This window comes from Thalassophryne amazonica, chromosome 1 (assembly GCF_902500255.1).
Source record: "Thalassophryne amazonica chromosome 1, fThaAma1.1, whole genome shotgun sequence".
Taxonomy (NCBI): domain Eukaryota; kingdom Metazoa; phylum Chordata; class Actinopteri; order Batrachoidiformes; family Batrachoididae; genus Thalassophryne; species Thalassophryne amazonica.
The window spans coordinates 111,701,674-111,727,974 of NC_047103.1; the positions used below are offsets into that span (position 1 = coordinate 111,701,674).

Genomic DNA, 26,301 nt, shown 5'->3' on the forward strand with positions numbered 1-26,301 from the left:
CTTGCATGGAGATGATTCCAGTTTTTTAGTCCCATTAACTTGGCATTTTAAATTGATTTCAAGGCCAACAAAGTTACTCTGGGTCATCCTGAAGTAATGTTTTGTGAATATTTATTTGTTTATTAAAATCTACCTGCAGAAACCCTGCTAGTGCAAGGAAAATGCTGCTGTGGTACTTTTAGCCTGTAGTGTTTCAAATCACGCTTCACAGGAAATGCTGCACCTGTTGTCCAACGGGAAGTGCAGGTGCACTGCCCTCATTAGGAATTGGGCTCAAATATCTAAATGGCTGTTTTAGTAACTTGAATTATTTGTAACAGTTTAGCATCAGATGCAATGGTCCTGTTCAACAACACAAATGGAAGTGCAGTCAGTCCAACAGACCACATCAGAAATGTGTCACTGACGGCTGTAGCAAAAGACCCCTCCCCCTCCAGGCTACTCCTGTTCATTCAGGGTCACCCTATTGGAGCATCCATCTTTGGTAGGTGGCATTTTTTTTTTTTTTTTATGAATTTGATATATTGATCTTGCATGCTAGGACACCCTTTCTGACACAAGTAACAAGAACTGAATACGCATGTTTTGATGATTGGTCATCTGTAGTGACATGTTTAGCCGCATGTTCTCCTTGAATTGCTGGCTGTATGAGTGGTGTCCAAAAAATGAGGTGGGCTTCATAGATAATTGGCAAAGCTTCTGGGGAAAACCTGGTCTTGTTAGGAGAGACGGCATCCATCCCACTTTGGATGGAGCAGCTCTTATTTCTAGAAATCTGGCCAATTTCCTTAAATCCTCCAAACCGTGACTATCCAGGGTTGGGACCAGGAAGCAGAGTTGTAGTCTTACACACCTCTCTGCAGCTTCTCTCCCCCTGCCATCCCCTCATTACCCCATCCCCGTAGAGACGGTGCCTGCTCCCAGACTACCAATAACCAGCAAAAATCTATTTAAGCATAAAAATTCAAAAAGAAAAAATAATATAGCACCTTCAACTGCACCACAGACTAAAACAGTTAAATGTGGTCTATTAAACATTAGGTCTCTCTCTTCTAAGTCCCAGTTAGTAAATGATTTAATAATTGATCAACATATTGATTTATTCTGCCTTACAGAAACCTGGTTACAGCAGGATGAATATGTTAGTTTAAATGAGTCAACACCCCCAAGTCACACTAACTGCCAGAACGCTCGTAGCACGGGCCGAGGCGGAGGATTAGCAGCAATCTTCCATTCCAGCTTATTAATTAATCAAAAACCCAGACAGAGCTTTAATTCATTTGAAAGCTTGACTCTTAGTCTTGTCCATCCAAATTGGAAGTCCCAAAAACCAGTTTAATATGTTGTTATCTATCGTCCTCCTGGTCATTACTGTGAGTTTCTCTGTGAATTTTCAGAACTTTTGTCTGACTTAGTGCTTAGCTCAGATAAGATAATTATAGTGGGCGATTTTAACATCCACACAGATGCTGAGAATGACAGCCTCAACACTGCATTTAATCTATTATTAGACTCAATTGGCTTTGCTCAAAATGTAAATGAGTCCACCCACCACTTTAATCATATCTTAGATCTTGTTCTGACTTATGGTATGGAAATTGAAGACTTAACAGTATTCCCTGAAAACTCCCTTCTGTCTGATCATTTCTTAATAACATTTACTCTGATGGACTACCCAGCAGTGGGGAATAAGTTTCATTACACTAGAAGTCTTTCAGAAAGCGCTGTAACTAGGTTTAAGGATATGTTTCCTTCTTTATGTTCTCTAATGCCATATACCAACACAGTGCAGAGTAGCTACCTAAACTCTGTAAGTGAGATAGAGTATCTCGTCAATAGTTTTACATCCTCATTGAAGACAACTTTGGATGCTGTAGCTCCTCTGAAAAAGAGAGCTTTAAATCAGAAGTGCCTGACTCCGTGGTATAACTCAACCTTCAGTAATGCTGTTTCTGTACTATGATGAATTCTAAAACCTGACTGAAACTCTTCAAATAGACCATTCCTCTGCAGATGATCAGTTAGCTGTTTTACAACTACCCTTTCAAGAATTTTTGAGAGAAAAGGAAGGTTGGAGATTGGCCTATAATTAGCTAAGATAGCTGGGTCAAGTGATGGCTTTTTAAGTAATGGTTTAATTACTGCCACCTTAAAATCCTGTTGTACATAGCCAACTAATAAAGATAGATTGATCATATTTAAGATCGAAGCATTAAATAATGGTAGGGCTTCCTTGAGCAGCCTGGTAGGAATGGGGTCTAATAGACATGTTGATGGTTTGGATGAAGTAACTAATGAAAATAACTCAGACAGAACAATCTGAGAGAAAGAGTCTAACCAAATACCGGCATCACTGAAAGCAGCCAAAGATAACGATACGTCTTTGGGATGGTTATGAGTAATTTTTTTCTCTAATAGTTAAAATTTTATTAGCAAAGAAAGTCATGAAGTCATTACTAGTTAAAGGAATACTCGGCTCAATAGAGCTCTGACTCTTTGTCAGCCTGGCTACAGTGCTGAAAAGAAACCTGGGGTTGTTCTTATTTTGTTATTATTTATTATTTATTATTATTTTTGATGAGTAGTAAGATGTCCTAGCTTTACGGAGGGCTTTTTTATAGAGCAACAGACTCTTTTTCCAGGCTAAGTGAAGATCTTCTAAATTAGTGAGACGCCATTTCCTCTCCAACTTACGGGTTATCTGCTTTAAGCTGTGAGTTTGTGAGTTATACCACGGAGTCAGGCACTTCTGATTTGAAGCTCTCTTTTTCAGAGGAGCTACAGCATCCAAAGTTGTCTTCAATGAGGATGTAAAACTATTGACGAGATACTCTCTCACTTACAGAGTTTAGGTAGCTACTCTGCACTGTGTTGGTATATGGCATTAGAGAACATAAAGAAGGAATCATATCTTTAAACCTAGTTACAGCGCTTTCTGAAAGACTTCTAGTGTAATGAAACTTATTCCCCACTGCTGGGTAGTCCATCAGAGTAAATGTAAATGTTATTAAGAAATGATCAGACAGAAGGGAGTTTTCAGGGAATACTGTTAAGTCTTCAATTTCCATACCATAAGTCAGAACAAGATCTAAGATATGATTAAAGTGGTGGGTGGACTCATTTACATTTTGAGCAAAGCCAATTGAGTCTAATAATAGATTAAATGCAGTGTTGAGGCTGTCATTCTCAGCATCTGTGTGGATGTTAAAATCGCCCATTATAATTATCTTATCTGAGCTAAGCACTAAGTCAGACAAAAGTTCTGAAAATTCACAGAGAAACTCACAGTAACGACCAGGAGGACGATAAATAACAACAAATAAAACTGGTTTTTGGGACTTCCAATTTGGATGGACAAGACTAAGAGTCAAGCTTTCAAATGAATTAAAGCTCTGTCTGGGTTTTTGATTAATTAATAAGCTGTAACGGAAGATTGCTGCTAATCCTCCGCCTCGGCCCGTGCTACGAGCGTTCTGGCAGTTAGTGTGACTCGGGGGTGTTGACTCATTTAAACTAACATATTCATCCTGCTGTAACCAGGTTTCTGTAAGGCAGAATAAATCAATATGTTGATCAATTATTATATCATTTACTAACAGGGACTTAGAAGAGAGAGACCTAATGTTTAATAGACCACATTTAACTGTTTTAGTCTGTGGTGCAGTTGAAGGTGCTATATTATTTTTTCTTTTTGAATTTTTATGCTTAAATAGATTTTTGCTGGTTATTGGTGGTCTGGGAGCAGGCACCGTCTCTACGGGGATGGGGTAATGAGGGGATGGCAGGGGGAGAGAAGCTGTAGAGAGAGGTGTGTAAGACTACAACTCTGCTTCCTGGTCCCAACCCTGGATAGTCACGGTTTGGAGGATTTAAGAAAATTGGCCAGATTTCTAGAAATGAGAGCTGCTCTATCCAAAGTGGGATGGATGCCGTCTCTCCTAACAAGACCAGGTTTTCCCCAGAAGCTTTGCCAATTATCTATGAAGCCCACCTCATTTTTTGGACACCACTCAGACAGCCAGCAATTCAAGGAGAACATGCGGCTAAACATGTCACTCCCGGTCCGATTGGGGAGGGGCCCAGAGAAAACTACAGAGTCCGACATTGTTTTTGCAAAGTTACACACCGATTCAATGTTAATTTTAGTGACCTCCGATTTGGAGTAACCGGGTGTCATTACTGCCGACATGAATTACAGTCTTACCAAATTTACGCTTAGCCTTAGCCAGCAGTTTCAAATTTCCTTCAATGTCGCCTGCTATGGCCCCCAGAAGACAATTGACTATGGTTGCTGGTGTCGCTAACTTCACATTTCTCAAAACAGAGTCGCCAATAACCAGAGTTTGATCCTCGGCGGGTGTGTCGTCGAGTGGGGAAAAACGGTTAGAAATGTGAACGGGTTGGCGGTGTACACGGGGCTTCCTCCTCACAGTCACCCAGTCGGCCTGCTTTCCCTGCTGCTCGGGATCTGCCAGAGGGAAACTAACGGTGGCTAAGCTACCTTGGTCCGCACCGACTACAGGGGCCTGGCTAGCTGTAGAATTTTCCACGGTGCGGAGCCGAGTCTCCAATTCACCCAGCCTGGCCTCCAAAGCTACGAATAAGCTACACTTATTACAAATACTATTACTGCTAAAGGAGGCCGAGGAATAACTAAACATTTCACACCCAGAGCAGAAAAGTGCGGGAGAGACAGGAGAAGCCGCCATGCTAAACCGGCTAAGAGCTAGTAGCTGCGCTAAGCTAGCGGATTCCTAAAAACACAGTGAATAATGTGTAAATAATTTAGAGGTGATTCAGCAGAGGGAGTGCTTTAGTTAAGGCACGTGAGATTACACTGTGAAACAAATCGTTATCTAGGTAACTAGATCAATCTAACTGCGCAGATTAAACAGTTAACAGATACAGCAAAACACCGCTGTGCTCCGGAACAGGAAGTGATACAATACCGCAGTGAGAGCCAACCACCAGTAGCAAGTAGTAGTAGTACTGTCAGTGTCATCCCTGACATTCTCCACAAAAACTGTCCAACCTCTCTGTGCCAGCTCCCATCAGCAGCAAAATGGCCGCCCGTCAAGCCGCTGGATCCATGGCGATCTGAATTAACTTTTTTTTTTCCTGCACATTAACGCTTTACTCAACATTAGTACTTTAGTGGATCTACAGCTTCCTGATGGACAGGGCACAGCAGGTGAGGTAGGGGAGCAACACATCCAACACATGGACAATCAGCACCAGCCCCCTTTGGGGTCTGTGCTCTCCCCCTGCTCTTCTCCCTGTGTACCAGCGGCCTCAAACCGGTTCCAGAAAGGGCCGAGACGGTGCAGGTTTTCTGTGCAACCACCCACTCCAGCAGGTGATTTCACTGATTAACATCACTTTGAGCAGGTGAAATCAGTTAATCAGTGAAATCACCTGCTGAAGTGGGTGGTTGCACAGAAAACTTGCACCCTCTCGGCCCTTTCTGGAACCAGTTTGAGACCTCTGCTCTATACAAACAACTGCACCTCACAGAACCCCTCTGTTAATCTCCTGACGTTTGCAGATGACACCACCATCATTGGACTCATCCAGGATGGTGATGAGGCTGCATACAGACAGGAGGTGGAACAGTTGGTCCTCTGGTGTGGTCAGAACAACCTGGAGCTGAACCCGCTCAAGACTGTGGAGATGATGGTAGACTTCAGGAGGAACGCACCATTCCCCAGCCCACCCCTATCCTCAACAACACTGTGCCTACTATGGACACTTTCCGGTTCCTAGGATCCATCATCTCCCAAGATCTGAAGTAGACCTCCCACATAGACTCCATCAGGAATAAGGCACAGCAGAGGATGCACTTCCTCAGACAGCTCAGGAAGTTCAACCTCCCCCAGGAACTGCTCATCATCTCTTACACATCCTTCATCCAGTCTGTCCTGTGCATCTCCATCTCCATTTGGTTTCCTTCTGCCTCCAAACATGACAGGCACAGACTTCAATGAACTGCCAGGTCTGCAGAAAAAAAAAAATCTTTGCAGCCAGTCTGCCCTCCATCCAGGACTTATACCGGTCCAGGACCAGGAAGCGAACTGGCAACATCTCTGCAGACCCCTCACACCCTGAACACACAGTTTAAACTCCTCCCCTCTGGTTGACGTTACAGAGCTCTGTACTTCAAAACAACCAGACACAGGAACAGTTTCTTTCCACAGAGCAGCACACTGACAGCACACAATTTAACCTGCCAAAAAACTCACTAAGTCATATACAGTACCTCATGTACAACTTAACTTCAATCTGTCTGTTTTACACATTTTTTTCCTCTTATTTAATTTGCACATTTTATTACTGTGAATTATTCAGTGTTTAGTGTATATTTATACAGTAGTGTTCAGAATAATAGTAGTGCTGTGTGACTATAAAGATTAATCCAGGTTTTGAGTATATTTGACCCTGAACCATCCCTTAGTTATGCTGTTATAGACAGACTGCTGGGAGGTTCCCATGATGCACTGAGTGTTTCTTTCTCTTTTTGCTCTGTATGCACCACTCTGCATTTAATCATTAGTGATTGATCTCTGCTCCCCTCCACAGCATGTCTTTTTCCTGGTTCTCTCCCTCAGCCCCAACCAGTCCCAGCAGAAGACTGCCCCTCCCTGAGCCTGGTTCTGCTGGAGGTTTCTTCCTGTTAAAAGGGAGTTTTTCCTTCCCACTGTCGCCAAGTGCTTGCTCACAGGGGGTCGTTTTGACCGTTGGGGTTTTTACGTAATTATTGTATGGCCTTGCCTTACAATATAAAGCGCCTTGGGGCAACTGTTTGTTGTGGTTTGGCGCTATATAAATAAAATTGATTGATTGATATATTTCTTATTGTTCCATGGGAAACAAGGTACCAGTAGATTCTCACAAATCCAACAAGACCAAGCATTCATGATATGCACACTCTTAAGGCTATGAAATTGGGTTATGAGTAAAAAAAAGTAGAAAAAGGGGTGTTCACAATAATAGTAGCATCTGCTGTTGACGCTACAAACTCAAAACTATTATGTTCAAACTGCTTTTTTAGCAATCCTGTGAATCACTAAACTAGTATTTAGTTGTATAACCACAGTTTTTCATGATTTCTTCACATCTGTGAGGCATCAATTTTGTTGGTTTGGAACCAAGATTTTGCTAGTTTACTAGTGTGCTTGGGGTAATGGTCTTGTTGAAACACCCATTTCAAGAACATGTCCTCTTCAGCATAAGGCAACATGACCTCTTCAAGTATTTTGACATATCCAAACTGATGCATGATACCTGGTATGCGATATATAGGCCCAACACCATAGTAGGAGAAACATGCCCATATCATGATGCTTGCACCACCATGCTTCACTGTCTTCACTGTGAACTGTGGCTTGAATTCAGAGTTTGGGGGTCGTCTCACAAACTGTCTGCGGCCCTTGGACCCAAAAAGAACAATTTTATTCTCATCAGTCCACAAAATATTCCTCTATTTCTCTTTAGGCCAGTTGATGTGTTCTTTGGCAAATTCTAACCTCTTTTGCACGTCTTTTATTTAACAGAAGGACTTTGCGGGGGCATCTTCACAGGTGTCTTCTAACTGTCACAGCACTTACAGGTAACTCCAGACGGTCTTTGATCAACCTGGAGCTGATCAATGGGTGAGCCTTTGCCATTCTGGTTATTCTTCTATCCATTTTGATGGCTGTTTTATGTTTTCTTCCACACGTCTGTTTTTTTTGTCCATTTTAAAGCATTAGAGATCATTGTAGATGAACAGCCTATAATTTTTTGCACCTGCGTACAGGTTTTCCCCTCTCCAATCAACTTTTTAATCAAACTATGCTGTTCTTCTGAACAATGTCTTGAACGTCCCATTTTCCTCAGGCTTTCAAAGAGAAAAGCATGTTCAACAGGTGCTGGCTTCATCCTTAAATAGGGGACACTGATTCACACCTGTTTGTTCCACAAAATTGACGAACTCACTGACTGAATGCCACACTACTATTATTGTGAACACCCCCTTTTCTACTTTTTTTTATGAATAGCCCAATTTCATAGCCTTAAGAGTGTGCATATCATGAATGCTTGGTCTTGCTGGATTTGTGAGAATTTACTGAATCTACTGGTACCTTGTTTCCCATGTAACAATAAGAAATATACTCAAAACCTGGAATAATCTTTTTAGTCACATAGCACTACTATTATTCTGAACACTACTGTACATGTTGTACAGAGAGAGTGCAGCTTAAACCAAAGTCAAATTCCTTGTATTCTGTGGATACTTGGCAAATAAAAGCTATTCTTATTCTGATTTTGAACATTCAAACACCCCACAGAAATGAACTGGGTTTTGGTGGACTTAAACACAGGACACCTTATTTCTGTAATGTAGTCATTTTCAGAAAAGTGCATCACACTGCAATAAAAATGTAAAGCAGGTAAATGTTGGGTGAAAAGCAAAACTGAAATTTTTGTGCATTACCTTGCAGGACTGCAATCCTAGAGGAGGTCTGGGTGACGTCACCCAAAAAAATTTAAAATGTTTCATGCAACTTGGTGCAATTCATAAGGGCCCCTTCACACATAGTGCAAATAAGTACAACTTATGGCGTATCACAGCGGTAGAGCTTGTATGAGCGAACCATGAAACATCATACTGACGGGCAGGCGTCCACGATCGTGGTGTGATGATTCATGCACGCGTCGGTTTCTTTCAAGCAGGAACACTGTGAACACAGTGTGAGCAGTGGCAGCTGCTCGCAGTGTTCCATGGGACGAGGTGCATCACATCGTGCTGATGTGAAGGAAAAAAAAAAAAATCACTGGGTTGATATAAATAATACATAAAGGGGAGGCAATACAGAACCCTGCTGTTAAATAACCCTGGTAAAAAAAAAAAAAAAAAAAAAAAAAAAATGCCACGTGATTAAAACCCACACGCTCTGATTACAAGACAGAAACTTTACCACTGCGCTACCATCATTGTCTTATAACAGGAGCGTGAAATGGCTAAAATCAACAAGCAGATAAAAGTATTTTCTAAAAGAAAGAAGCACTGTGATAACTGACCAAACAGCATATTTCTGCTGATACACATGTGCACTCAGCTGCTTCACAGTCGTGGGGTACTTAGAGAAATTTCACTGCCAGCTCAACCATGATTGTCTGCTGACTGTTTTCATGATGATAGAAAATGTGAGGCCATTTGCACTAAGTGCCAAACGAGCGGTGTTAGATGTTTGTGCGTGTCACCTGGAATTTGGCCAACACCTGTCGCGAGAGGGTTTGATGGGGTCGCACAGTGCACACTGTCTTTCAGCGGTTGGTGTATGCAAATAGTTGTAGCAACAGGTGTATGAGGCATTGGAGGTAGCTTCAGTGTTACACGATTTGCATACGATTCTTGCTTCATGCGCACTTAATGCGCAATTCGACCAACTTCACCCTATGTGTGAAGGGGCCTTAAGATAAATCAGAGATATTTATCAGTCCCCTTTTCTTGCTGCTTTTAGTCATTAAAAGCACATTTTCCAATATTGGTAAAATGATGGGCCTACAATACATAGTCTGTCACATGGATTAGAATACAGTATTGTTAGTTTCATAAAACCACATATTTACCATTCTATAGTGCAGCGGATAGGCAAAATGTGCATTTTTGTGACTAAAGCATATTTGGCACATATTCTAAATTAACTAATTCTTAAGTTAGAATATAGTGAGCAAAATAAGTATTTGAACACCCTGCAATTTTGCAAGTTCTCCCACTTAGTAATAATGGAGGGATCTGAAATTTTCATCTTAGGTGCATATCCACTGTGAGAGACATAATCTAAAAAAAATCCGGAAATCACAATGTATGACTTTTTAATAATTTATTTGTATGTTACTGCTGCAAATAAGTATTTGAACCCCTACCAACCAGCAAGAATTCTGGCTCTGACAGACCTGTTAATTTTTCTTTAAGAAGCCCTCTTATTCTGCACTCTTTACCTGTATTAATTGCACCTGTTTGAACTTGTTACCTGTATAAAAGACACCTGTTCACACAATCAATCACACTTCAACCTGTCCACCATAGCCAAGACCAAAGAGCTGTGTAAGGACACCAGGGACAAAACTGTAGATCTGCACAAGGCTGGGATGGAAAACAGGACAACAGGCAAGCAGCTTGGTAGAAGACAACAACTGTTGATTATTTATTAGAAAGTGGAAGAAACACAAGATGACTGTCAGTGTCCCTGGGTCTGGGGTTCCAAGCAAGATCTCACCCTGTGGGGTAAGGATGATTCTGAGAAAGCTCAGAACTACACAGGAGGACCTGCTCAATGACCTGAAGAGAGCTGGGACCACAGTCACAAAGATTACATTAGTAACACATGATGTTGTCATGGTTTAAAATCCTGCAGGGCAGCAAGGTCCCCCTGCTCAAGCCAGCACATGTCCAGGCCCGTTCGAAGTTCACCAGTGACCATCTGGATGATCCAGAGGAGGCATGGGAGAAGGTCATGTGGTCAGATGAGACCAGAATTGAGCTTTTTGGAATCAACTCCACTTACCATGTTTAGAGGATGAGAACAACCCCAAGAAAACCATCCCAACCGTAAAGCATGGGGGTGGAAACATCATACTCTGGGGGTGCTCTTCTGCAAAGGAGACAGGACTATAGCACCATATTGAAGGGAGGATGGATGGGGTTATGTATTGTGAGATTTTGGCAAACAACCTCCTTCCCTCAGAGCATTGAAGATGGGTCATGGCTGGGTCTTCCAGCATGACAATGACCCCAAACACACAGCCAGGGCAACTAAAGAGGGGCTCCGTAAGAAGCATTTCAAGGTCCTGGAGTGGCCTGGCCAGTCTCCAGACCTGAACTCAATAGAAAATCTTTGGAGGGAGCTGAAACGCCAGACCTGAAAGCTCTAGAGAAGCTCTGTATGGAGGAGTGGACCAAAATCCCTGCTGCAGTGTGTGCAAACCTGGTGAAAAACTACAGAGGTCATTGCAAACAAAGGCTACTGTACCAAATATTAACATTGATTTTCACAGGTTTTCAAATACTTATTTGCAGCAGAAACATACAAATAAATTAAAAAAAAAATCACATTGTGATTTCCAGATTTTTTTTAGATTATGTCTCTCACAGTGGACATACACCTAAGATGAAAATTTCAGACCCCTCCATGATTTCTAAGTGGGAGAACTTGCAAAATTGCAGGGTGTTCAAATACTTATTTTCCTCACTGTATGTGTGCTACACCTGGTGGTTTAGTCACAAAATGAACAACTGTTACAGAAAATTTAGCTAAGCTGCACCACTACTATAGCTACACTTCTCCAAACATTTGACTTCAGTTAACATAATGAAAATAAAACTTGACACAAGTAAAGCTCTACCTGCTGTTCATTAATAGTCACCAATGTCACTTCCACTTCTCAACACTAATACGGGTTTAAGTTTCATTCTTATTCACTTATATAAATGGGAATAACAGCTTTTCCCACCCAGTACTGACATAACATTTCTGGGCTACTTACAATTTTTGTGAAGTGCAAAAATAAATAAATAAATAAAAAAAAAACACAAAACAAACAAACAAAACAAAAATTTTCACATCAATATTTGACTTCTACAAGCGTATTCAGTGTTTTTTTCTACATGAACATTTCATGCACGTCTAATAGATGAAGCCATAAAATACATATTTTACATGCTTGGTCAAAACAGAAATAAAACATATGTAGTTTGCAGGAATAGTTTGGCGTAACTTCATCCCAAATATAGATTTTTGTGAAATAACTTGTATCATGTCAATTGACAACAAATTCATGGACAATACAGCTGTCTGTGCTGTCAACAATACACGATATAATAAGATTGTAAAAGACTTACCAAGGTGTTTGAATTTTTCATATAGATGACTTAATACGAGGTCTATTAGATAATAAACCGACCCTTTTATTATTTTTTTTAACTATATGGATTTGAATGACGTGCGATTACACCAATCATGCTTGAACCCTCGTGCGCATGCGTGAGTTTTTTCACGTGTGTCGGTGACGTTATTTCCCTGTGGGCAGGCCTTGAGTGAGATGTGATCCCGCCCTCTCGGCTGAATTCCTTTGTTTCACACGCTGCTCGAGATGGCGCGCGTTGCTTTATCAAAATTTTTTCTGGACCTGTGAGGAATATCCGAGTGGACACTATTCGAGAAATTAAGCTGGTTTTCGGTGAAAAGTTTAACGGCTGATGAGAGATTATGGGGTGTTTCTGTCAGTGTAAGGACTTCCCACAGAGCAGGACGTCGTGCAGCACTTCCAGGCGCCGTTGTCGGCCTGTTTCGACCTGAAAACATTCTAATTTAAGGCTTAATTCACTCAGGACGTTGTGAGAGAACAGAGAAGATTCAGAAGAGGCCGGCATGAGGACTTTATGTGGACATTCCATTGTTTAAGGACATTTTTTAATGAAAGACTTGCGCGCAAATTCGCCGAGTCATTTCCGTGACGACTCGGCAAATCTGTGTGCGCCGTGACAGGAACACCACCTCCGTGTTGAAAACCATTTGTAAAATTCAGGCGGCTTTTGATGGCTTTCAACAAGTGAGTAACTGAGAAATTGTTTAACAGCTTGGGCATGTTCCAACTTGCCCGTTAAGGTTTCCAACGGAGGTGTTTTTCCTGTCGCGACCCCCCGAGGTCGGGTCCGGCCCGACATGCGACTCTGCCCGCACGTTCTTTCATTCATTCATTACAAAATGTCCGTTAACAATGGAATGTCCGAATAAACTCCTCATGCCGACTTCTTCTGAAAGTTCTCTGTTCTCTGACAACTTACTGGGTCAACAGAGCCTGAAATGTGGAAGTTTTCAACTTGAAACGGCGAGACGCTGCCGCCTCGAAGCGCAGATCGCCGTCAGGCGCTGTGGGCCGTCCTTACAGCGACACTACCAGACCAAAATCTCTTATCAGCCGTTAAAATTTTTACCGAAAACCAGCTGAATTTATCGAATGGTGTCCACTCAGTTGTGCCTTAGTTTTGAAAAAATTTTGATCAAACAAAGCAGCAGTCTCTGAGCCATTCCTAAACAATGAAAAAAAATTGACGAGAGGGTGGGCGACTCCTCACTCAAAGACTGCCCACAGGCGAATGACGTAACCGACAGGCGTGAAAAAACTCTCACATGCCCACGAGGGTTCAAGCATGTCTGATGTAATCACACGTGATTCAAATCCATATGGTTTTTGAAAAAAATAATAAGGTCGGATACTTTTCTAATAGATCTCGTAAATAAATCACGATTTTGGTCCTTCTCTAACCAGGCCCACTTGTATTTATACTTGATGGAACTGTTGGACTCCAAATAGTCTCCCCGCTACAGAATGTTTCCATTCATGATTTACTTTGTATTTTCAACACAATGCAGTTGTTTTCAGAACACCACTGACTTTGCAGTTTAATTCGTAATGTATCTCACTGACTTCTGTATGCACGATCAGCAGTTCTCGATAAATAGGATTGCGTGTTTATTTTTCAGTCTCAAATGTTTGGGATGAAAATGTGAAAACACAAGATTTCATAGCCACTCCAATCAATTTTACAAACAGTACATAGTTCCAGGAAGTAAGTACCTGAAATCCAATCCAAACAAAATAAAAAGGAAAGTTTTGCTCTGGAAAGAAAAAGACAGACTTCAAGGAATTTTTGAAGAACTCATATAACTGTAAATACAAAACATTATCAGCCTATTCTAAAAATGGTTAGGACATGTGACAATTTAAACAATTAACACAAAGTATTCTGCCATTATGATAATTCTGTAACCATTACATGAGCAATGTCCTGATACTGTCAGTATAATGACAAATACATTTTTCATAGGACAGGTACAGCCTGATTGCATTGGTTTGTCATATAGCTTGTGCCTATACCGGCCAAGCAGAAAGCGCCGGTGTTGCCGACCAAACGGTCTCCCCTAATAATCGGTCCTCCCTGCCTTCCCTTTGCATGCGTCATTAGCCGCGGTTCATGGAGTATCACGTTTCTACTTAAAACTGCACCCTGGTCACCATCTATCTCGGCAAGATATCTGACGCTTTTGTACAACAATCATTTCCACATAAATTCAGCATTATTTCACAATAAAAAAAAAAACCGGGGAGCGATCAGAGCGCCACAGCAGCACATCTTAGTCTGACGTGCACACATTATTTTGGAGAGTCAGTAGCGATTCACAGATTATCGCCTAGTTTCTGCTTAAAACAACCTCGATTCTGCTTTGACTTTAGAATCATTTAAGAAGTTTTATATTGACATCTGATAGTTAATTTTTAGAGGGGACTGTTTGGTTGGCGATTCTGGCACATCTGCAAGATGTATGGCTGAAACAATTATTCAAGGCAAATTCTGTGCCGTGAAGCTCCATTTAACATTGTAGTACATATGCCAGGCCTGTGTATGGCGCTGTAATGTCCCCAGAAAGAAAAACAGAAAACCAGAGCATGCGCACAGGCCGTGTAACAGCTAATCAATTTAGCACTAAAAGCTACAGCTTTCCAACGCAACCCAGAGTAAAATAAAGCCTTTAAAGAGAAAGAGGGCCCACACTGATCTGAAATAGACTTACTGTGCATTTAAAGTGAAGCAGTGTGTTTGCCTATTTTTAAAAAACACACGGTCAGCCCAACATGGGGAGTGACTATTGACCCGGTGGCCGGGTACCCACAGTTGAAGCTGGCTGCTGTCTCTCTCTGCCTGGTGTGAGGGGCTCTCAGCAGAAGACCACTCTTTCTTCTGTGTTTTGCTCAGACTCACAATGTGTTTTGTTTTTTAATTTTCACTTTTTTGGGCAACACACAACGCTTCACAAACGGGGGGGGGGTGAATAAACCTGACTGCAAGACTTGCATGTTCAACCTCCAGCTGAAGTGCATCTGCTGAATCACAGAGAAAGAGGGATTAAAAAAAAAAAAAAAAACACAATCACGCAGGGATCCAGTCCACTAACCTTAAAATAATAACAATAATAATAAAAAAAAAACCTTAAAAATGGTTACATTTTACAAGTTGGGGGGTGGGGGGGGGCAACAGAACAGAAAGCAACATCCCATCGCCATTTCAGAAAAATGGCAAGACTTTGGCGCAGCGACATTATGGCATTGCTTAAGGCCCCTTCACACATAGTACAATTAAGTATAAATCAGGACAACTCATGGCGAAACAGCTTGTATGAGCGAATCCCACAAACATTGAGCCTAAGGGCAGGCATGACTGATCCCAGTGCGATGGTGTCGTATGCGAGAACAGTGTGAGTAGCTGTGCAATGTGGTTACACATCGTGCAGCTGCTGTGAAAAAAATAAGAGAAAAAATACATGCTACGATGGTTTTGTGCATGTGGGAACACACTGCACAATGTGTAACCACATCGTGCAGCTGCTGTGACCAAAAAAAAAAAAAAAAAAAAAAAAAAAAAAAAATACATACCACCCACAGGATTCGAACCTGCAGCTTCCAAAAGTTCCAACAGTCAACCAGAAACATTACCACTGAGCTACCACTGCTGTCCTGTAAAAGGTGCGGGAAAATGCCTGATATCAAGGAGGACATTGACATATTTAAAAAGAAATAAAATCACACCATATAAAAACACATTTTATTGAATCCCTCTTATCAAGCGGACAATACAAGTGTGATCCGTCTGTTCCTCTGTAGATGACCCATGGTCACAGACGTACAGTCATGAGATGACATGAATGAGCAGCAGTATGCTCTCATCATGTGCACATCTGCTGGTTGCATGTCCGGCCCAACACGTCTTGTGGACGGCGCGCCGCAGTACTGACACTGCATCATGTGGAACAGAGCTCACGTGGGTCACATGACATTCAGATCGCCGCAGCGTGTTATGATCGGCCGGTCCGTTTCACCTGGGGTAGCCTGTGCACGCTTGCTGCACACCAATGCAACAGCAGTTTTTATGTATGTCCATGTGATGACAGCAAGCACACACACACATGCACAGTTGGCAGTTGTTAGTGCATGTCTGTCTAAATACAGTATGGGTTGTCCAGCTGTGATGTCCAGATCCACAGATCTCATCAGCTGCTCCTGTCGGCGGCCACACCACCTGTCAGTTCAGTGCACACACCAACGTGTCACTGTGTCTGGTTGCAGAGCCACACTCATGGGGACACTTAGACAAATTTCACATCCACCATGGCCGACACCTGCTGTGAGGGTTCGATGGGCTCTCACAGGGCACACTCTTGTCTTTCAGCCGCTGGTGTGTGCAAAGAGTTGTAGCAACAGGTGTACGAGGTGTTGGAGACAGCTACAATTTTACACGTATTGCATGATTCCTGATTCATGTGCAATTCAACCACATTCGTACTGTGTGAGGGGGCCTTTAGTAACACGTTCCCGGCATCACTGGACATTACGCATAACTTTTGTAAAGTGTCTGAAGCTCACATGGGGTGGCTGTATAAGTCACCATCTTGGCATGCCTGCCCTTTGGCTCGATATTTGGGTGGTTCACTCATATGAGCTGTTCCGCAGTGATTCGCCCTGATTTGTACTTATTCGTACTATGTGTGAAGGGACCCTTAGTAATGCGCTACTCTAATCTGAAGGCTTTTTCAGTAATGAGTAATCTAACGCGTTAATTTTCCAAATCAGTAAATCAGTTTAATGTTACTTCTCCAAGTCACTGTGCGTTACAATTACTTTTGTATTTTTACACAGTATAAATTAGGGGTGCCCAATACGTCGATTGCAAACGATCGCAGAGATAGTGTGGGCCGATCGCAGCATTAAAACTGGCCTGTGGGCAGGGGGGTAAGCCTGAACTGCCCACTTTTAGTGTTTGATGCTGAGAGCTGTTCATCTGCTGTTTCATGCAGCAGCTCCAAGTTGGGGAAAAAACAAAACAAAAAAAAAAACAACAGTTATCATATCTCAAAGAGCGGTGACAGCAGCACACCTGCACTGAGCTTTAAATAAATATTTTTGCACTTTTTTGCTTTGAAACTCTGCTGTTCTGCGAGTGTCCTTGGAAAAAACATCTGAAGACCTGTGACACATTAACAAATACTAATGCTTTTCCTACCCAAGTGTGCCTCAAGTCTCTGAGATGACATGACGTAAAAACGTTGATAAAACCTTCTTACCTGTTAATCAGGTCGTTGCTTTCTGCATAAATACTCATTATCCATTCTTCCTCTCAGATGGCAAACCAGGAGCGATTCCACAGGGAAAGGGGGATTTTGGGTGTGAAGGTGGTGCCCCACCCCCCAACAACAACACCCCTAAATTAAAAGGTCTACTTTTGAAGACATTTTTTTTTATACTACTACTATTACTAATAATTTCAATGACTGAAATGTTTAGAAAGAATTTAAATGTTAGAAAGAATAGTTACATTTATAAACAATGTAGATTATAAATGGTTTTACCATTACAGTGTTGTCAATAGTTAAATATGTGGTCATGAAAGACTGGCTTTATTTTTTATACAACCCCTGGCAAAAATTATGGAATCACCGGCCTCGGAGGATGTTCATTCTGTTGTTTAATTTTGTAGAAAAAAAGCAGATCACACACACATGACACAAAACTAAAGTCATTTCAAATGGCAACTTTCTGGCTTTAAGAAACACTAAGAAATCAAGAAAAAAAGATTGTGGCAGTCAGTAACGGTTACTGTTTGACCAAGCAGAGGAAAAAAATATGGAATCATTCAATTCTGAGGAAAAAATTATGGAATCACCCTGTAAATTTTAATTCCCAAAACTAACACCTGCATCATATCAGATCTGCTCATTAGTCTGCATCTAAAAAGGAGTGATCACACCTTGGAGAGCTGTTGCACCAAGTGGACTGACATGAATCATGGCTCCAACACGAGAGATGTCAGTTGAAACAAACTCTTGGTGTTGGTTGTTCACAGTCAGCTGTGTCTAAACTCAGGACCAAATACAAAAAACATGGGAAGGTTGCTAAAGGCAAACATACTGGTAGACCAAGGAAGACATCAAAGCGTCAAGACAGAAAACTTAAAGCAATATGCCTCAAAAATCCAAAAATGCACAACAAAACAAATGAGGAACGAATGGGAGGAAACTGGAGTCAACGTCTATGACTGAACTGTAAGAAACCGCCTAAAGGAAATGGGATTTACATACAGAAAAGCTAAACGAAAGCCATCATTAACACCTAAACAGAATAAACAAGGTTACAATGGGCTAAGGAAAAGCAATCGTGGACTGTGGATGACTGGATGAAAGGGATATTCAGTGATGAATCTCAAATCTGCATTGGGCAAGGTGATGATGCTGGAACTTTTGTTTGGTGCCGTTCCAATGAGATTTATAAAGATGATTGCCTGAAGAGAACATGTAAATTTCCACAGTCATTGATGATATGGGGCTGCATGTCAGGTAAAGGCACTGGGGGATGGCTGTCATTACATCATCAATAAATGCACAAGTTTACGTTGATATTTTGGACAATTGAAAGGATATTTGGGGATGATGAAATCATTTTTCAAGATGATAATGCATCTTGCCATAGAGCAAAAACTGTGAGAATGTTTCTTGCAAAAAGACACATAGCATCAATGTCATGGCATAGGGTAAATGTCAACGAGCAGATCTGATTTGATGCAGGTTTTAGTTTGGGGGATGGAAATTTACAGGGTGATTCCATAATTTATTCCTCAGAATTGAGTGATTCCATATTTTTTCCTCTGCTTGGTCTAAAAAAGTAACCGTTACTGACTGTCACAATCTTTTTTTCTTGATTTCTTATAGTGTTTCTTAAAGCCAGAAAGTTGCCATTTGAAATGACTTTAGTTTTGTGTCATGTCTGTGATCTGCTTTTTTTCCACAAAATTAAACAACTGAATGAACATCCTCAGAGGCCGGTGATTCCATAATTTTTGCCAGGGGTTGTAAAACAAGTATTTATGTTCATTGAAGTAAAGAAAGCCTGAATTTTTTTCATGTTTTACAAACTTTTTTTCAGGAAATAGAATTTAAGTTAAACTTAAAATGTCAGGACATACATTGTTTACATTACTGTTAAAAATGAACTTCCAATAATGTGAGTATTGGCAAAACCAATGATCATTTTCACATAGAGGTGGTGGTGGGTGGGGTTGTCAGCAGCTGTTGAATGTAACTAATAAAGTAGCTAGTAATCTAACTTATTTTTAAAATTGAGTAATCAGTAATGTAAGTTACTTTTCAAGGAGTAATCAGTAATTGGACTACTTTTTCAAAGTAACTGTGGCATCAGTGGTGATGTCACAGAGGGGTGTGCAATAAATATATACAGTCTCTGGCACCAAGGAATGAGTCACAGACACAGAACAAAAACACCCGTTACATTACTATTACAACCTTTATTTATTTACCTGCATTTCTCAGCAGCGAAACATTTAGATAGCTGTAATGTGATCATGCTGACTGTTTATGAGCATGCTGTCTCACTACAGGGTTTTTTTTTCTTTTTAAATACACTGGCCATGTTACTGGCCCACACACTGGACTTTTTTGCCACAGTAACATCAAAAACCTATGACAGAAAATGATTTTTGAATGTTTTCTGCACATTTCAGTATTACATTTTTATACTCGTCTCATTTCTAATTTGTCTTATTTGAGAATGCAGGCATTTGGTGTGAAGCTTATTACATCACCATGACATGGCGTACTTTCAGATTTTGGCATCAAAAAATCATCAAGTGTGGCCACAAAACTTAAAAGGGCTACTCCCCAGCCTGCAGAAACAGAGCGAGGCAACAGGTAAGCACATATAAGAAATACAAGGTGCATAGCACTGTAAATTATAACCAGTGTTGCCAGAGTTACTTCATTAGTTACTTTATCAGTAGCTGCCAAATGTAGCTAATAGGTTAACTAGTAATGTAACTTGGTTACTCTTAGGATGGAGTAATCAAAATGATGTATTGTTATATTATGTATTGTATTATACTGTTATGACATTATAAACCATAACGTGTATAATGTGGAGTGATAAACTTTGATCAAATAAAATAGAGCTTAGAACATCTTTAGTATAACCATGAGTGAGTTGATTTTATGATTTAAAATTGTGACGGACTTGCTAAGAGCACTGATAGAGAGCAAGATTTATTTCAGGTCTGTTGCTATACTCCACTCCTCCCAACATAACATCTAATATTATGCCTTGAAGCACAGGATGAGCCATCTAAAATATCTTGATGTTTTTATGGAGTATGAAATAAAAGGAGACATCATTGTAACCATGCTGTATATGGACAAAAACCAACAGACACACACATTTCAGTATGCACGTTAACACCATATCACTGTATTCCAGGGTGCATGATGGACGGTTGAGCACCTTAAAAAGGTACAGTATTGGATTGAATATAAGACATTTGCCCCCTCTTTGGAAATACAGCTGAAAAACATGTCATACATCTGCAACATACATCTTTTAACACCACATTCACTTGTCTACATAAACAAAATCACCAAACATAACACAATAAATCAATTATTTAGACTTTTCCCAGGGGGCCTTGCGCTGCTGTACTTCCCTAATGAAGTTCTTCCCTGACTGCTGCACTGTGGCTATACTGACATCTGCATTGTTTTTGCTCCTGCTGTCCCCTGCATAACTTTATTTCAACAACAGATACACATTTTTCCATTTTTACTGCTCAAACTGAAAAAAATAAAAAATAAAAAAAATAAATCTTCATAAAGATGGCAGCAGAATCATCATGTGCTTTTTATGTCCACCTTTCTCCCCCACCATAACCAAGACTAGTTGTTCATGCAAGTTATAGAGCAACTCTTCATTCAGTTTTATTCTGATCATAGAAACAGTTAAACATATTTTTTAAATCCTTAAAAATGTCCATAGGCACGTTCCTCATCCCTTCGCAGGAAATTCTAAGGACCTTTTTAAGCATTTACTCGTCTAGAAAGTGGTCAGAATGCGACACCAATCTTACCAATTGACTGAGATGATGACCTGAAGAGCCAAGATAGGCCAGTTTGCAATACTTTCATAGCACTACTTTGTCTGCACTGCAGCGTCATGCAATCCAACCTGTTTTTTTCCTGTCTTCAACATGCTTTTATGAGCACTTTATTTAAAAAAAATAATAAAAAAATCCCAGCATGGTTTGGTCTTCACAAAATAGTTTTCCATTTTTTGGGGGAGCTCATCATTGGATGTCTTATATTTTTTTTTTTTTTTTTTTTTTTTTTTTTTTTTTTTTTTTTTTTTTTTTTTTTTAAATCAGACAGTCAAGGTTGACTGACACTACAGTTTACATCCCAAGCACTGTCCACATCATCTTCGCATGGTTCAGGTTCAAAGTAGCCCCGTGAGTTTTCATACAGGAAGATCTGCTGATCTACTAGTGCTGGAGCTATACGGTTCCTCTTTCCACACAAAACCATGCCCGAAGAGCTGAATAGTCTGTGACATGGGACACTTGTAGCAGGTACACACCAGTACTTCTGGAGCACCTTTGGGAGTGTGGGAAACAAAGCTGCATGACTTGTCCACCAAAGTAAAGGGTCTTCATTCAGCCCTAGGACCCTTTGTGATTTGTAGTTGCTCAGCTCCTCCACCACCTGAGCATGTAGCTCCTCCTGGCTCTGGTCTGCATCAGACTGGCAAAATATTGCAGCTAAAGGGTTGTCCTGGGTTGTGTTGCTGTTTGAAGTTTCTCTTAATGATGCATGTTTTTTGGCAGGTGGCTCAACAGATACCAAAGAGAAATCATCAAAGCATGCCCGCTCAGCTGCCTGTTTCTCAAGGATTGCTTTTGCCTCCTCAATTACACTGTTCTCAACCTGGGAGCGTTCTTGTGCTGACAGGAAAGGCAACTTCTTGTACCGGGGATCCAGGAATGTAGCAATATTCAGGAATGTTGAAATCTCTTGTGTTTGCTGTGAATTCTGGGAATAGGTGTTGGATAGCACCTTGAAAATGACTTCTTTGGCCATGCTGATTTCTTTGTGGTCACTTTCTTTGACCTTGAGTGTGGTGTTCAGCAGCATATGAAGTACTGGCCTCACCATGCTAATGGTTGGATAACTGCAAGCAGTAATCATATCTGCCACAACTTTAAAAGGTTGGAGGATATCAATCAAGCCCTCCAACACTACCCAGTCAGTACCACCAAAGCTGAACTGTTGGGTGCTAGAACTGTCAACAAGTACTGCAGTTACTGCAACCTGCTGCTGTTTCAGTCTTTGTAACATTGCTAGTGTGGCCAACCAAGACTTACCCCTGTCTGTGATTAATGTACACTGAGATAGGCCATGGTGCTTCTGTTTTTCTCTAAGTATATACATAGCTGTTTCTCTAAAATGATCAACAAGCTTGCGGCAACTTCCTAAAAAACGATCAACTCTTGGCAGCTGAAAGGCTTCATCCAGGGAACAATTAATGGTATGTCCTAGACAAGGCATTTCCACTGACAATTCCAGAAGTGAGCAAGCTTTCACAATGTCTACTGAACCATTTGTGGTGGCTCCACTGACTTTGTGAATTATCCCCCATTCAACAAAGGCTTCATACATTGCTCTGGTGATATTCTCGGCTGTGTTGTCCTCTTGAACTTCAAAAGTCTTGAGGCACTTGCTGGTCATAGTGAAGTTAACTGTATTGCTGTAATGAACAGAATGCACAGACAGTGAAATGTAAGTCCTGTTCTGGGTTTGGCTTTGCCAAAGGTCTGTAGTAACTCCACAATTCACTACCCCAGCAAGCTCAGTAAAGACAATATCACGGGTGCGGCAATACATCTGAGGAAGCATTTTAGCTACCAGGTCAGTTTTACTTGGTGGAGAGTACCCGGGATCAACTGTAGTTAATAAAGTCTTGAAAGTAGGCTCTTCAAGTACAGATACAGGATACAGTCCTTCACAGATGAAGTTGATGACAGCCATTGTCAGATCATTGTGTGGTCTGCTTTCATAGTTTAAGCTCTGCCTTAAATTTGTGTCATGGGATTGAACATATACACTTGAAGGTTCCGTCTTTAACCTAGTGAATGCTGTGGCAAATGCTTCACGCACATGATCCGTGTTGCTCTTCACAAACTCGCTGAATTCCACTGGATGGTTCCTTTCCAGGTGATAGGACAGATTTGAGGTGTTTCCCGAGTATGCAATTTGATTCATACACACACGACAATATATCCTTTTCCAGTGCAGTATGCACCCGTCTGCATCTGTGTCAAAGCCAAAGTATTTCCAGATTTTGCTTTTTGCACGTGGGTGTGCAACTAGTTTGAGGCCAGAGCAGGAAGGTCCTGAACCTTTACCCTCCATTGGTTCCTTTGGTAAGCAATCCACTTAGTGAGTACCTACAAATAGTGACAAACATTTGAAGAGCCTTACAAGTTGAAAAATATATGAAAGATTATTTGTTTTTTCTTTCAGTTATAGCAGTTAGAAAGACAGACTAAGTTTAGCTAACGTTAGAGTACTAATGTTTGATACATTTACGAGTAGTCAACAAATATGATCAATCAAAATATCTTAATGAAACAGTTCACAAGTAAAAAGGCAAATGAAAATTTAAGGTTTCAATCAAACATGTTCAAAATTTAGAACAACCGGCCCTGAATTGGGCCAGATACTGGCCTCTCTCTCCTAGCCTGTGATTGGTTGGAGGCCGAGACACTGACGTCAGCCTCACTTTGATGTGGCGCAAGTGCTGCTCTCCTATTGGTCGTTTAGGAGTGGGAATTCCCGCTCCAAAATGGAGGCCAGTATCTGGCCCAATTCAGGGCTGGTTGTCGGGCTAGATCAAAATAAGTTAAATGAACTGAGACCATTGTAACTGGCAGGAAAACAATAAACCAACAATAAATAAAGGAACTCTTGAATTAAACACTTAAAGTGAATGTGACTGAATTTCCAAAACACAAGAGCACATAAGGCAAAGGCTTTATCACTTGCCTACTACTAGGTTCAACTACGAAGATAGCTGTGCACGGCCATAATTTCCCCCCGGTGATTTGGGGGGCAATTCATCAGATTAATTGTAATAGCTGAATTTGACAACAAAGACTCAAGAATGAATAGGGTCATTTTGTAGTGGAATGAACCCGCAAGAGTTTTTTACCCTGCAAGGTACTTTTCATAAAAGTATCCATTATTGGTCAACAGCATCCTGGGTGTACTCAAAATAATCACACACAACTGATTCATTTTTTTAGCCACGTCTTGTATTTGTTATTTTTCTACTGTTCATCGCTCATTTTAAAGACAATCCTGGTCCATGATGTAGCACAACTACTAATACAATGCAAAGAAAAGATACATTCATACCATTCTGAACTCAAACTTTAAATGCACACTCTGCATCTGCAAAGTATTCACAGCACTTCATCTACATTTTGTTATGCATTCGCCTGATTCTATAATGGAATAAAATAATTTTTCCCTCAAAATTCTGCTCACAACACCCCATAATGACATCAAGTTTTTTTTATTATCATTATTATTGCAAATTTATTTAAAAAAAACAAACAAAGAAATCTCAAAAAAACAAAAATCTCACGTACATTCACTCCATTTGATCAATATTTTGTTGATGTATCTTTGGCAGCAATTACAGCCTCACGTCTTCTTGAATATGATGCCACAAGCTTGGTGCACCTCTCTTTGGGCAGTTTTATCCATTCCTGTGTGCAGCACCTCTCAAGCTTCATCAGGTTGGATGGGGAGCATTGATGCACAGCCATTTTCAGATCTCTCCAAAGATGTTTGATTCAGGTCTGGGCTCTGGCTGGGTCATTCAAGGACATTCACAGAGTTGTCCTGAAGCCACTGCTTTGATATCTTAGCTGTGTGCTGAGGGTCACTGCCCTGCTGAAAGATGAACAGTTGCCCCAGTCTGAGGTCAAGAGGGCTCTGGAGCAGGTTTTCATCCAGGATGTGTCTGTACATTACTGCATTCATCTTTCTCTCAATCCTGACTAGTCTGTCAGTTCCTGCTGCTGAAAAACATCCCCACAGCATGATGCTGACACCACCATGCTTCACTGTAGGGATGGTGCCTGGTTTCCTCCAAACATGACACCTGGCATTCACACCCAAGAGTTCAATGTTGGCCTTATCAGACAAGAGAATTTTGTTTCTCATGGTCTGAGAGTCCTTCAGGTTCCTTTTGGCAAAATCCAGGTGGGCTGTCATGTGCCTTTTACTAAGGAGTGGTTTCCGTGTGGCCACTTTACCATACAGACCTGATTGATGGATTACTGCAGAGATGGTTGTCCTTCTGGAAGGTTCTCCTCTCTCCACTGAGGAATGCTGGAGCTCCGACAGAGTGACCATAGGGTTCTTGGTCATCTCCATGACTAAGGCCATTCTTCACAGATCACTCAGTTCAACGGGCATCCAGCTCTAAGAATATTCCTGGTGGATACGAACTTCTTTCATTTACAGATGATGGAGGCCACTGTGCTAATCATTAGTCCAGAAGCTAGTCATCAATTTTGACCTAATCAGTACCACTTAAGGGGACTAAACGACACATTCCAGCCTCAGTGTACCATGGCTTACCAAAAACATATGATATCCATCCCAGGATGGCAGCTATAAGGGGTCAATGGAGGGTTACATAGAGATCAAGATTTAAAAATGCTCCAATCATATTGAACGCTATACAACTGTACCATTATTTGTCTGAACATAAAGATTCCAAAAAGGTATAGTTTGAACTATCAACAACTAAATATTATGGCGTTATGGGGTAAAAACAGCAATGCTATTAATCCATTTTGAAAAAAAAGGTTGTAATATAAAACATGGAAAAAGTGAAGTGCTGTGAATACTTTCTGGATGCACCGTACTGCTGCTGACCAGTAAGACCTTCAATCATCAATTCAAAATATTTTGGAATGGGATGACTTACAGTAGAGGCAGCATGGTTGCTTAGTGATTAACACCGTTGCCTCACAGCAAGAAGGTCGTGGGTTTGATTCCCACTTGGGACCTTTCTGTATGGAGTGTGCATGTTCTCCATGTGTTTGAGTGGGTTTTTGTCCAGGTGCTCCGGTTTCCTCCCACATCCAAAGACATGCAGGTTAGGTGAAATTGATAGTGGGTATGTGTGCAGGTGTGAATGTGTTTGTCTGTCTATATGTAACACACTGTGATAGACTGGCTGTCCAGGGTGTATGGCATGTCACACCCCATGACTGCTGGGATAGGCTCCCGTATAACCGTGAGCCTTAATTAATTAACCTGTATAGAAAATGGATGGATGGATGAGTTACAATAT

The 26,301-nt window shown here is 41.0% G+C and overlaps 2 protein-coding genes across 3 annotated transcripts in view; both read right to left on the reverse strand.

The window, feature by feature from the left end:
* Window positions 1–26,301, reverse strand: part of dhrsx (dehydrogenase/reductase (SDR family) X-linked) — a 107,908-nt gene that overhangs the window by 55,901 nt on the left and 25,706 nt on the right. The window lies entirely within an intron of this gene.
* The window catches only part of LOC117513186 (zinc finger BED domain-containing protein 1-like), a 30,767-nt gene continuing 25,698 nt past the window's right edge, over window positions 21,233–26,301 (reverse strand). Inside the window, exon 2 of the mRNA XM_034173486.1 lies at window positions 21,233–23,374. Within this exon, the coding sequence (XP_034029377.1) occupies window positions 21,300–23,339 (2,040 nt within the window). The 5' untranslated portion in view covers window positions 23,340–23,374 and the 3' untranslated portion in view covers window positions 21,233–21,299. The remainder of the gene's footprint in view (window positions 23,375–26,301) is intronic.